Source organism: Blennius ocellaris (genome assembly GCF_963422515.1).
Source record: "Blennius ocellaris genome assembly, chromosome: 21".
Classification (NCBI taxonomy): Eukaryota; Metazoa; Chordata; class Actinopteri; order Blenniiformes; family Blenniidae; genus Blennius; species Blennius ocellaris.
Window position 1 is genome coordinate 584,380 of NC_137670.1, and position 12,500 is coordinate 596,879.

Sequence of the window (12,500 nt, forward strand, 5' to 3'; positions counted from 1 at the left end):
ATCAACATCCTGTTTTCACGCTAACCCCGTCATCCAGCCGGCGCTTTGAGGGCAAAGGAAAAATAGATCAAAGTGAAACAGAAATAGGGAGGACAAAAGATGAAAGATGAAGGAAAATATAACGAATGAAAAGAAAAGATTAAAAGAAAGTAAAATGAAGGAAAAAGACAAAAGGGAATATAAGGTGGATTTTTCTGAACGTTCCCCCTAAAAACACGTTTATTTATTGCATCACTTCTTAATGTGCTGAGCTTTGTGAAACGGCTTCCGGAGCTGGGAGATCAAAGGTGAACCCACAAAGGACGGCAGCAGAGGGCTTGTGGTTTCCGGTATCGAGGTGTTCCTGCTGTGTTTCGCTCTCCGGAACCTTCTTCCCTCCGTCGTGGAGAAAAAGACGGTTTGAGGAACTCGGAAAGAAACTTTTTACTTTCTAAAAGAAAACAAATTCAACGAAAATACTATATATTCCAAGTTTACCGGAGATTTAACTGATTGTATTGAACGTCATCATACGTGGGACAAAAAAAAAAGTCCTGCAGTTGCCATGGTAACATGACATCATCACTCATTCCTCTGTGGGGCACCAAACTCCCACCGTTTCCGACGTAGTGCTCGGTATCGTCACGTGACCTCGGAACGCGTCGTTCCGTCGCCGAAGCAACTCGGCTCCGCTTCCGGGAACACGTCCACCATCTTGGCTCAGTGAGACCCCCCCCCCACCCCCACCCCGCCCCCCCCCCCACCATGAACTCACCCATTGTAGCTTGCGCCGTGCCGAGCGGACGCACGCCGCCCTTGGTAGAAAAGGCGTCGGTGAAAAGCAGCCGGGCCACTTCCTGTGAAGGACACGCGTCACGTTAGCTAGCTAACCGGTCGCCGCCCAGGTTCTACGCCGCGCCGCCGCGGAGAAACCCGGAAGTCCGGAGCCCACCTGAGCCGCCGTCCTGACCTTCTGGTGGAGCGCCGTGCCGTGGACGGGGTCCGGAGCGCCGCTGTACACTGAGGAACCAGTCCACACAACAACTCTCACAACACGCCAGGACTGGTGGGGGCGGAGCCACAAGGACCGCCGGGGGGGGGGGGGGGGGGGGGGGGTGATGGGCGTCTCACCTGAAGCCTGCTGGATGAAGGTGGAGTTTCTTCGCAGTTCTGTGAGGAAGTGGGTGGAGGCGTGGCCACAGAGGTGGAGGAAGATCTTCAGCACCTGAAACACCCACAAGTTGAGGTCAAGGCCCTGGTGGAGGATCAGGGAGGAGGGTGGTGGAGGATCAGGGTGGAGGGTGGTGGCTCACCTTCAGCTTGACGTGGCAGGACTCCACCTGCAGCCGCTCCAGCAGGTACTCCAGTAAACACTGAGCTCCGCCCGGCGACTCGTGAGACATTTCTAGTGTGACGGAGGTTAAAGAGGTGGAACTGATGATTCCTGTTTGAAACACCTGAGCAGCTCTGTGACGTCACACCCTTTCAAAATAAAGGTTAGTAGAGGAGCAGCTGAAGCTTTAACCAACAGTACTGACCGTCTCCTCCAGCAGTACCGACCGTCTCCTCCTGCAGTACTGACCGTCTCCTCCAGCAGTACCGACCGTCTCCTCCTGCAGTACTGACCGTCTCCTCCAGCAGTACCGACCGTCTCCTCCTGCAGTACTGACCGTCTCCTCTAGCAGTACCGACCGTCTCCTCCAGCAGTACCGACCGTCTCCTCCAGCAGTACTGACCGTCTCCTCCAGCAGTACCGACCGTCTCCTCCAGCAGTACTGACCGTCTCCACACCAGGACAGACGTCCCAGAAGAAGACAGTGTGTCCTCTCTCTCCCTGGTTGTTCCAGGTTTTAAAAAGTGTGTTGCTCCAAGCAGCCAATCAGAAATCAATCCCTACATGATGTCATCGGGGGTTCAGCCAATCACACAAAGGATACTCCCAATCTCCTGGAACAGGTACCCCGGGCAGGGAGCTTCATCGTCCGCCGTGGCTTTCATCAGCGTGGGAACCTGGATTATTGTGTCGAAGAGACACTGGATCAGATTATTCAGAGAAAAACCAGCAACTGAAAGCTTTCGTGGCTGTGAAGCGCCGACATGGAAACTAAAGCAGGCACCACACCGGGGGTTCTCGTACGAGTTTGAACAGCACGTGACCAGTGGCGCCTCGGCGAGGCAGAACGTGATTAAAGACTAAGAGTGTCGGGTCTGCTAGCCGGTTAGCTTCGAGGCTAAAGCAGCTGCAGCTCCAGGAGCAGAGCGGCTTCTAACCAGCGCGTCAACGTCCCGCCGCTCGCAAAACGCTTCTTCCCGCCGCGAGTCGTCACCGGAGGACGAGAACGAGTCTCGGCGTCACTTACTTTTTGAAGAAAGGCGAGTCTTTCCATAAATGTTGCCATGATTTCGCAAACCTACTCTGGTCACTCATCTTCCTCCGGGGCGCTGCGAGAGGTGGGCGGGGCTCGCGCGAGCCAATCAGAGGCCATCATTGCGGGAACCCCCGTACGCCTGTTGGCTGTGGAGAAGAGTGACGTAGAGGAGGACGACCGCGAATCGGCGCGAGGGACATATTTGATTGACAAGGCCAGCAGCCAATCACGTTGTCGGATCGAGCCGGCGGGCGTCGTCCAGACGAGGGAGGTCAAACAACATGGCGCCGCCCGCGACGCTCGCGATTCGGGGTTTTTTCGTTTAAATGACGGTTCTGGACGCTTTGTGACGCGGCGGCCGCTCGCGCTTCTTTAAGTCCGACCTCGAACCCGAGCAGCAGCATGTCGGGCTCGAATGTTTGGAGTCGGAATCGGGAGAAAATGCGACTTTTCTCTGAACTTTTCGCTCAGTGTGCAGAAGAGGTGAGTTCATCAGCAGATCCACACATCGTCTGCTGGAAACCTTTTATTTCAACATCCTTCATCCACCGTGTGCCTCAATTGTCTTATTTCTCTTAATATAGTCACACAGTGTGCTATTTTCATTGTGTTCTAATGTGTATTTCTATTCTTCCATCCCATATAAACATTAACACTATGAATAATTGTTTGAAACAAATAAAGGACTTGACAGTAAAAGGTTAATTTAGGCATTAATAGGCTGTTCTTTAATAAAGTCAGTCCTTGCAGGTTTGAAATTTAGATTTTAAAGAACATAAAATGATATTCCAGTTTCCTATATGTAGAAATAAATCGTTGGTGTGTATTATTATGTTATGAGGGCATCATTGTATGAATCTTTAGGCTCTTTGGTTTGTTCCAGATTGAAAATAATCTAGGTTTTTCCCTCTGTAGCTGGAAAAGTTGAGCAATTAAGACAAAAACAGTGAAATTTGCACCATTTAGATTTTCAAATAAATCTAATTTAGTGTTTTTTTTCACGTGGACCTGGTCCAAAGTCTCCCCTTAAGTGTTTCCATTAATAAAATGAAGGCTTTACAAATTCAATATTGTGTTTTTTGGGCAATGTTTATGTGTCACTGAAAATATTTAGACTATTTTTACTTGGGTACATAGAACAGAAAACAAACAAACTTTCCCCCTTAAACTCCTGAATCAAAAACCAACTTCAGCCTCGTAAACAAACGAAAACCAACCTTTAGTTTAAGTCGAGACAGAAAGAGGAAAATAGTCATAATAAAACTGCAGGAAAGGAAGTAGAGTCAAAGCGACGTTGTTAAACTCTGCAGGTTTTAACTGAAAGATGTGCAGATGAAGTCCTTGTTCAATGTTTGTTTGTTTGTTTGTTTGTTGTGCAGGCGGGGGCGTACGGCCAGTGCGTCGCCGCCGCCACAACCAGCCGAGAGGAGCTGAAGAAGAATCGCTGCGCCAAAGAGTTCCAGGCTCTGAAGATCTGCTTCACCAACGCCGTGAGTCCGCAACTCTGCTTTCACTGCTTTTAATGGAAATGTTCATCCTCACGAGTCACTGCCGTCAAAGTGAGCCGGCACTCAATTTTAACTGCGCTTTTATTAACGCGTTTACGGTAAAACACAAGACAGCGTACGGCCTCAATGCTGGAAGGAAGCGACAGAAAGACAGATGGTCTGATTTTAAAATGCAATAAAACGGAATCCTCCATAGGTTTACACCCCATTTCACTTCAGCGCAATACTAGGCATACTCCTTTGTTACTACAAGAAATATGAAGGAATATTACAGTAGAAAAACCCATGAAGGATTCCATTTTATTGCAATTTGAAAACAGGCGAGAGACCATAATTTTCGATCAACACATCCATGTTTAAGAGTACTTTACTCCAAATGTCTACTGTAATATTCTTTCATATTTCTTGTAGTAACAAAGGAGTATGTCTAGTACTGCACTGAAGTGAAATTGGGTGTAAACCTATGAAGGACTCCATTTTATTGCAATTTGAAAACAGGCTGTCTGTGTGTCGTTGCTTTCAGGGCTTTAATTTTGAAGGATTTCCTTCCAGCATTGCGGCCGTACGCTGTCTTGTGTTTTACCGTAAAGACGATAATAAAAGCGCAGTTAAAATCGAGTGCCGGCTCACTTGACGGCAGTCACGAGTCTGATCTGGAGAGAATAAAGTCCAGAGGTTATTCTCGATTTCATGACTCGTCTTAAAGTTGCGTTTATACGTCGACGGCTGTTAAGGACATGATTTCATACCGGAGCCGTTTTATTGAAGCTGCTTTTCCTCTTTCTGTGTCCAAGAGAGGAGTTTTGTTCTAAAGTCTGTTGAGAATCCAGAATGAAAACTGGATCAAACATGAGCTGTTTCTGTTTGTGGGCCTGATAAGTCACGTTTATTCTGCTTAATAAGACAAACCAGCCTCTGGAGGACGAGTTTCTCACCTCTTTTCAATATTTCCAGGCCAAACGAGGCCGATGATGGAGAAGCTTCCTGGAGCGGCGTTCAGCGGAGCGGCGTTCAGCGGAGCAGCAGCATCAACACATAATCCACTGGGTTTTAATGACTGTATATTAATGAGCCCTGAAGTTGTGGCGCTATAAATATTTAAAGTGAATAAAATGGTGTACAAACGCTCGTCTCCCGTTTGGATCCAGAAGCTTCTTTTATTCAGTAATGTTCAGCAAAAACGTAGAGAAAAGCCATGCAGGTAGAAAAATAAGCTCTCGTACGAAGGACGACGCGTCAAGCTACTGAGAAACCGGACCAACTTCTCATTTTGTCGTCGTCGTGGCGACAAGAACCAGGGAGGAGTTCTGACAGCGTCAGACCTGAAGGCACTTTAACTCAGCGGGGGGGGGGGGGGGGGGGGGCGACGCTGACGGAACCACGGAGGGTCCGGATCAAACCGCTGCATCGCTACGACCGGACCTTTAATTTGAAAATCCCAGCAGAAGTGCCAGGAGGGTCCCGGGCCACCTCACAGCCACGGGTTGGATCAGACTCCAGGTCCCAATGTTCACATCTGGAAGGCGGGAAGCCGGACAGGAAGTGGAAGAGGCCGACAAAATAAAAGTGACGGAGGGTTCAAAGACGTTCGGCATTTGCAGAGAAGCAGCGGAGGAGACGCCGTCGCTTCCTGACACATAACTTAATATTTACAACGTCTTTGTTCCAACAGAGTGTGTGTGTGTGTGTGTGTGTGTGTGTGTGTGTGTGTGTGTGTGTCACTGTGCCTCCCCCTCCACCTGGTTGATCCTCCTGCTATGAACGACGCCTCCGACCAGCAGCTGCTCCTCCAGCGCGGCGTGCAGCCCCGGGCCGCCCAGCTCCAGCAGGGGCTCCAGGCCGGGGAGGCCCCCCGGAGGGGGGGGGGGCCCGCCGGGGAGGGGGGGGGCCACGGCCCTGCGCCTGCGCCTCAGGTCGTTGCCGCCCTGCTCCCGGTCCCGGGGGTCCCGGGCGGCTTTCTCCTTCAGGTCTCGTCCTCCTCCGTTGTTCGGGGCCTCGCCGGCGTCTCGCTCGCCCCCCTGCTGGGCCCCCGGAGCCTCCGCCCGTCTCTCCTCCGCCCGCCTCTCCTCCGCCTGCTGCCTCTCCTTCTTCACCCTCTCCACCACCTCCAGGTCGGCCCTCTGCAGCTCCTGCTGCACCCGCTGCTCCTCCACCTCCTGCTGCCTCAGCAGCTGCTGCCGCCGCTCCTCCTCCACCCTCTTCTCCTCCACCCTCACTCTCTCCTCCTCCACCCTCTCCTTCTCCAGACGCTTCTTCTCCTCCTCCACCACCCTCTCCTTCTCCAGACGTTTCTTCTCCTCCTCCACCCTCACCCTCTCCTTCTCCACCCTCTCCTTCTCCAGACGCTTCTTCTCCTCCTCCACCTTCACTCTCACCTCCTCCACCCTCTCCCTCTCCTCTCTCAGCCTCTCCTCCTCCCTGGCCAGCTTCTCCTTCCTCTCTCTCTCCTCCTCCACCCTCTCCTTCTCCAGACGCTTCTTCTCCTCCTCCACCCTCTCCCTCTCCTCCTCCACCCTCACTCTCTCCCTCTCCTCCTCCCTGGCCAGCCTCTCCTTCCTCTCTCTCTCCATCCTGTCTTTCTCCGCCGTCTCCCCGCCGTCTCTCTGTCCCTCCGCCCTGGTCTCTCCGTCCCCCCCTCCGCCCTTCTTCCCCAGCGGGACCCCCCGGGCCCCCAGCTCGCTCCGCTGCAGCGGCTCTCCTGCCGCCACCGCGCCTCCGTCCTCTTTGTAGGCCGCCGGGCCGCCGTCCTCCGCCGCCGCCGCCACGACGACGACCTTCTCCCCGCCGGCGAGAGGCGGGTCCTGGGCGGCGCCGTCACGCTGCTTCGCCGCTCCGCCTTCCGCCGCCTCGTTCTCGCCGGCGGACGCTCCTGTGTCACAACCACAAGGTCACATGTTTGATTCCCATGAAACAGGAAGTCCTTCCTCCCCGCGGAAATAAGACTTTTTAACTCTGTCACCTCCGTCAGAGCCTCCATCACCACCTGGACTAAATTACATTGACACTTATATTATATCATATATTTCATATGGCAGATTGCATGTACATATATTTATACCGCGCATGTGTCACACTAATACTATTGGTATTATTACTGTTTGTTATTTTATTGCTACCATTATTAGTAGTACTATAAACGAGTATTATACACTATTGCACATTGTTATTATGTGTATTATAGTTATTATTATTATATAATGCCTACTTCTAATGGCTCTGCCACTGCACCTTACTATTTATTTATCTTGCTTTGATCTCGTCTTATTTCTAAGTGCCCATGTTCCGTTCTGTGTTTTACTTTATGTCTTTTACCCAGATATTTCTATATTTTACTTTTATTTCTATTCTATGGTATTTTATAATATTGGTATGTACCAGATTGCTGCAACAAGACAATTTCCATCTATCTATCTATCTAACGTTCCGGCTGCGACTCGTTGGTCACAAGGAGCCTGTCGGATCAATGAAGTGTCGATATTTCAATAAGGAGACGTTGAGAATTTGAAGGAACCTTGAACACCGGCTGTTTTTCATAAACGACGAGTTTCTAAATGTTTTCTAGCCCAGAGTTTTTCAGCCTCCAGATCTCATCAGGGAAATGATCACATTTCACATTTTCTTCTAAAAAAACCTTTGCTCTCACAGCGACAGTGTGTTGCAGAGTAATCCTGTATAAATACTCTTCACCACTAGAGGGCAGCACAGAACTTTGCCGGTGAAATGTAAAGTGACAGACGTCAGTGTGGTTCATCTCCACCTCCTGCTACCATCTTGTATCAAAGTACTGTGTCAGTGACAGTGATGGAGAAGTTTTTGAAAACCAGGATCTCAGCTCTTCATCCATCAGGTCCAGGTTTCACACTGATGGAGGCACTATTAAAAAAAGTCCTTGCTTTCTGGATTTACTGGATTCCTGTTGATAAAACTGTGATGAGAAAGACTTTGATGTCTTTGATGAGAAAGACTTTGATGTCTTTGATGAGAAAGACTTTGATGTCTGTGATGAGAAAGACTTTATAGTGTTAATAGAGGCTACAGAGTTTAACATTTTAACATGTTCAGGTGGAGGTGTGACTCCAGAGTTTTACAAAGACAAAAGTGTGTCTTGACTCAGAAAGGTAGAAAAACACTGGATTAAACAAGTGATTCTGACCACGATTATGTTTTTATCAAAGCTTCTACTCGTTTCTCTCTGCTGTGATTTAGTGTGTGTGTGTGTGTGTGTGTGTGTGTGTGTGTGTGTGTGTGTGTGTGTGTGTGTGTGTGTGTGTGTGTGTGTGTGTGTGTGTGTGTGTGTGTGTGTGTGTGTGTGTGTGTGTGTGTGTGTGTGTGTGTGTGTGTGTGTGTGTGTGTGTGTGTGTGTGTGTGTGTGTGTGTGCCCACCAGCAGGCTGCTTCTGGTGGATCTCCTTGTGCTGCTCCTCGATGACGGCCAGGAGGATCTCCTGCTGGTCCAGGAGCCTCTTGTGCTGCTCCTGCTGCTCCTTGATGACCTGCAGGAGGACGGCGTGGTCCAGCTGGCCTTCTGCCAACACACACACACACACACACACACACACACACACACACACACACACACACACACAGAACACTGTGTGAACAAGCGCCGGACGTCTGCTGGCGTCTCGTTAAGAAGCGCAGAGGTTCGTTAATCTGACCTAGGATCAGTCTCTATGTGAGGAAACGGGAGGGAAGAGGTATTAATGGATTACACACACACTCATACTCACTCACGCACACACACACACACACACACTCATACTCACTCGCACACACACACACACACACACACACACACACACACACACACACACACACACACACACACACACACACACACACACACACACACACACACACACACACACACACACACACACACACACACACACACACACACACACACACACACACTATGTTCTGTAGTTTAAGTCTAGAATGGTGTTAAACAGTGAAGTAACATGTAAACAGAGACGTTTGAGTGTCAGAAGGAAGTGAAGACGAGACGAGGTTCGTACCTGCGACCAGCTTTTTTATCACTGACAGGCGTCCAGCAGAGCGAGAAGGAGAACGGAGGAGGAGGAGAAATAAAAGAGGAGGAGGAGGAGGAGGAGGAGGAGGAGAGAGGGCAAAAGGAAACAACAGAATGAGACCGTCAACAGAAGAGAAGAGTCGAGGAGCAAGAAGAGGCTCAGCAGGCGGGACGGATCCCAGGACCAGGTGGTGGAGGAGAACAAACAAGAGCAACAAGAGCGACGTCCTGCGGCCGCCGCCACCGGACGCCCTCCGGCCGCCGCCACCGGACGGCCGCCACCGGACGCCCTCCGGCCGCCGCGAGTACCGTTACGCGTTTCAGGATCAACGTTCAGAAAGGTGCTGACGATGACGGCCGCCTCGCTTACCCTCCATCTTCTCGTCGGCGCCATCTTTGCCGTCTGCCACCGGAGCTTCGCCGCCGGCGGGACGGCGCCCTCCGTCAGGGGGTGGAGCTGAAACGGCAACAGACACAAAAAATTTCCAATAAATAAAATCACTTCCCGCCCCGTCGCCTCAGACGTCCAGACTCACGGTTTCCGGCAGCGTTTGGAGCCACGCCCACTTTCTCCACCCGCGCTCCCGCCTCCTGATTGGACGCAGCCGCGGCGGCGTTGTCAACGGCAACGGGATCCTTGACGGGATCGAGCTTCTCCGCCTCCTTCGGCTTGGCAGCGTCTTGATTTTTGGCTCCGTCACGGACGGGCTTCTCCTCCACCTCATTGGACGACGCTTTGCCCCGCCCCAAATCCACTCCTCCTCCACCTCCTCCTCCTCCTCTCTTCTCTGCAGGTTTCTCCTCCACGTTCAGAGCGTTCCCTGCTCCACCCTCCTCCTCCACGCTGTTCGAGTCCCCGACAGGGGCGGGACGTTTCCCGTCCTCCTCCACCCGTTTCCTCCCCTCCTCCTCCACCCGTTTCCTGTCCTCCTCCTCCACCTGTTTCCTGTCCTCCTCCAGCTCTGCGTCGTTCTTCACCACGTCTATCTTCACGGCGTCGTGAGGGATGGGCGGCTCGTGGCGATGAGCCTCTCCTTCCGCCACGGCGACGCCTGAACAGACGCTTCCAGTTATTTATTTTAACAGAAAATCCTCAAATTATACGACTTTTAAAAAAAAAAAGCAAGTTTCAAGAGCTTCCTGGTAGACGAGCAGCAGTACATTGAGGTTCCAGACAAAACATGCAAGTATATAAAGAAAAACGTCAATATAGTAAAAACATGCAAATTTGATCAAATAAAAGAAATAAGTATATATAAGTTGCCCACGAATTTAAATTAAGTTCAAAACATGTGGAGGTTTTCCACGTTAAGGGCAGGAGGCCGGTGCTCCTCCTCACCGGCGTCGGGCCGATCCAGCTGCACCTCCTCCTCCTTCTTCCTCTCCGCCTCTTCCGGCCCTTTGATCTGCGGAGGCTCCGCCTCCTCCGGGCCGGCGGGGCGGACCGGCTCCCCGGGGGGGCCGCCGGGCTGCAGGTTCTCCTCGTCTTTCAATAGCAGTTTGTCTGGACGGGATGAAGAACATCATCATCATCATCATCATCATCATCATCATCATCATCATCAGTTCTCCACCATTTTTTAACTTTTAATAAAGAGATTCTCAGTTTTAAAACTAACGACAGTTCAGTACGTTGCATCTTTCATTATTTGTATTTATTTTTCTACTTATGTACTCGTTTTATATGAACATGAAATAAAGATTAATTCCTTGAGGTGAAAACAGTTTCTGGCTGAATGAACGTAGAATTATACTGAAAGGATTTTAATGGTTAAAAATGAGCTCTTTTTTTGATCCGATTCATTAAAAACACTAAATTTCAACGTTTTTCCACAAAGAGCTTCTTCTGTACTTTAAATCTCTTAAATTTATGAAGAATACAAATTTAAAAAAGTTTTTTTTTTTTTTTTTTTAAATGAAAACCCTCATTTTCTTTTTGTTTTGATCAGTTTTATCTTGTGGTTAAGTTCAAGTGTTAGGATGTGATTGATCAAAGTTATTGTCATTGCTTGGAAGTTCTGTCATTTAAAGATAAACCATAAAAAGTCTTTGTATTGAGGAACATGAAAGCCGTCGTCCTGCCAGGCGCCTCCAGCAGGTGGCAGCACAGAGCTGCAGCTCGGTGAGGAGAGACAAGCAGGAGGCTCTGGGGTTTGAACCACGTCAGTGTGAAACTCTCTGACTCCATCAGGAGTTTGTCTGGCCGCTCCGCCCACCAACCTCCGGGTGGAGGAAAGGTGGAGGCAAAGCCTTCGTGCTTTAGTTTCACTGGCCCTTTGCTCTTCCATGACTTTTGACCCTTGGATGCTCAACTTACCAGAACCTCCCAGTTCTTACCAGAACCTCCCAGTTCCTACCAGAACCTCCCACAACCTACCAGTTCCTACCAGAAACTCTCAGTTTCTACCAGAACCTCCCAGTTCCTCCCAGTTCCTACCACAACCTACCAGAACCTCCCAGTTCCTACCAGAACCTCCCAGTTCCTACCACAACCTACCAGAACCTCCCAGTTCCTACCAGAACCTCCCAGTTCCTACCACAACCTACCAGAACCTCCCAGTTCCTACCAGAACCTCCCAGTTCCTACCACAACCTACCAGAACCTCCCAGTTCCTACCAGTTCCTGCCAGTTCCTACCAGAACCTACCAGTTCCTACCAGAACCTCCCAGTTCCTACCACAACCTACCAGTTCCTACCAGAACCTACCAGTTCCTACTAGTTCCTACCACAACCAGCTAGTTCCTACCAGAACCTCCCAGTTCCTACCAGAACCTACCAGTTCCTACTAGTTCCTACCACAACCAGCTAGTTCCTACCAGAACCTCCCAGTTCCTACCAGAACCTACCAGTTCCTACTAGTTCCTACCACAACCAGCTAGTTCCTACCACAACCTACCGGTTAGGGTTAGGGCTACGCATTGATTTGACTGGGGGTGATTTCTGACCCCCCACGTGGATCTCGGGGTTAAATGAGCAGGAGGGACGGGGGCGTAGGGCCGCTCCTCCAACAGGAAGTCAGCCGGCCCCCTCCAGGAAGACGCCATCTTTACCTTGCAGGTCGGGCAGGTGGGGCTGCGGGGGCGCGGTCTTGTCGGGGGCCGGAGGGGGCGGAGCCGGGACCCGGGGCCCCGGGTTGCTGGCCGTGATGGAGAGGGTGGTGAAGGTGCTGACCAGCAGGATGCCCAGACCCACCAGCAGCACCAGCTACACCACGGGGGGGTGGAGGAGGGTGGAGACAACACGACAGTAAGAAACTGAATGGACGGTAAGCAGAGTGACGTAGCGGGTCGGCTCCGCCCACCTGAGCCACGACGCCGCTCTTCTGGATCTTCCTGTAGATGAGAGCAGGACAGATGAAGCAGATGAGGCTCCCCATGGTGGCGCCGGTGAGGCCCAGGATGGTCTCCACTGCCGGGACACGAGACAAGGACGGAGATTTCAGAACAAGAAATCTAGCAGTGGAAAGAAAAGACGGTGTCTATAGACCAGAGTTTCTCAACCTCTGGTGTTTCCTCCAGATCAGCGGTGATCAATACGTCGATCGCAAAGCTAGTAACAGTAGATCGCATGACATTAGAAACAAAAAACAAATAGACGCCGGTGTAATGAAAC

The 12,500-nt window shown here is 50.9% G+C and overlaps 3 protein-coding genes across 5 annotated transcripts in view; 1 reads left to right on the forward strand and 2 right to left on the reverse strand.

Moving 5' to 3' along the window:
• Window positions 1–2,418, reverse strand: part of tepsin (TEPSIN adaptor related protein complex 4 accessory protein) — a 6,285-nt gene extending 3,867 nt beyond the window's left edge. For 2 of the 3 annotated variants that reach the window (XM_080516626.1, XM_080516625.1), the window contains exons 1-6: window positions 2,340–2,418; window positions 1,917–1,989; window positions 1,293–1,384; window positions 1,111–1,204; window positions 932–999; window positions 755–836 (exon numbers count right to left, since the gene is read on the reverse strand). In XM_080516626.1, the coding sequence (XP_080372752.1) occupies window positions 755–836; window positions 932–999; window positions 1,111–1,204; window positions 1,293–1,384; window positions 1,917–1,989; window positions 2,340–2,378 (448 nt within the window). In that variant the 5' untranslated portion in view covers window positions 2,379–2,418. Of the gene's footprint in view, window positions 1–754; window positions 837–931; window positions 1,000–1,110; window positions 1,205–1,292; window positions 1,385–1,517; window positions 1,590–1,916; window positions 1,990–2,339 lie in introns of those variants that run through there. The other variant, XM_080516627.1, reaches the window with a different exon arrangement.
• Window positions 2,419–2,618: 200 nt separating this feature from the next.
• ndufaf8 (NADH:ubiquinone oxidoreductase complex assembly factor 8) lies at window positions 2,619–4,984 on the forward strand. Its single transcript, XM_080516831.1, has 3 exons — window positions 2,619–2,831; window positions 3,728–3,838; window positions 4,811–4,984. Exons 1-3 carry the CDS (start codon window positions 2,751–2,753, stop codon window positions 4,826–4,828), a joined length of 210 nt encoding a protein of 69 aa, XP_080372957.1. The 5' UTR covers window positions 2,619–2,750; the 3' UTR covers window positions 4,829–4,984.
• Window positions 4,985–4,993: 9 nt separating this feature from the next.
• The window catches only part of slc38a10 (solute carrier family 38 member 10), a 21,721-nt gene continuing 14,214 nt past the window's right edge, over window positions 4,994–12,500 (reverse strand). Inside the window, exons 11-19 of the mRNA XM_080516930.1 lie at window positions 12,190–12,296; window positions 11,939–12,092; window positions 10,227–10,391; window positions 9,424–9,939; window positions 9,258–9,344; window positions 8,874–8,894; window positions 8,240–8,380; window positions 6,442–6,725; window positions 4,994–6,225 (exon numbers count right to left, since the gene is read on the reverse strand). Coding sequence (XP_080373056.1) covers window positions 5,575–6,225; window positions 6,442–6,725; window positions 8,240–8,380; window positions 8,874–8,894; window positions 9,258–9,344; window positions 9,424–9,939; window positions 10,227–10,391; window positions 11,939–12,092; window positions 12,190–12,296 — 2,126 coding nt within the window. The 3' untranslated portion in view covers window positions 4,994–5,574. The remainder of the gene's footprint in view (window positions 6,226–6,441; window positions 6,726–8,239; window positions 8,381–8,873; window positions 8,895–9,257; window positions 9,345–9,423; window positions 9,940–10,226; window positions 10,392–11,938; window positions 12,093–12,189; window positions 12,297–12,500) is intronic.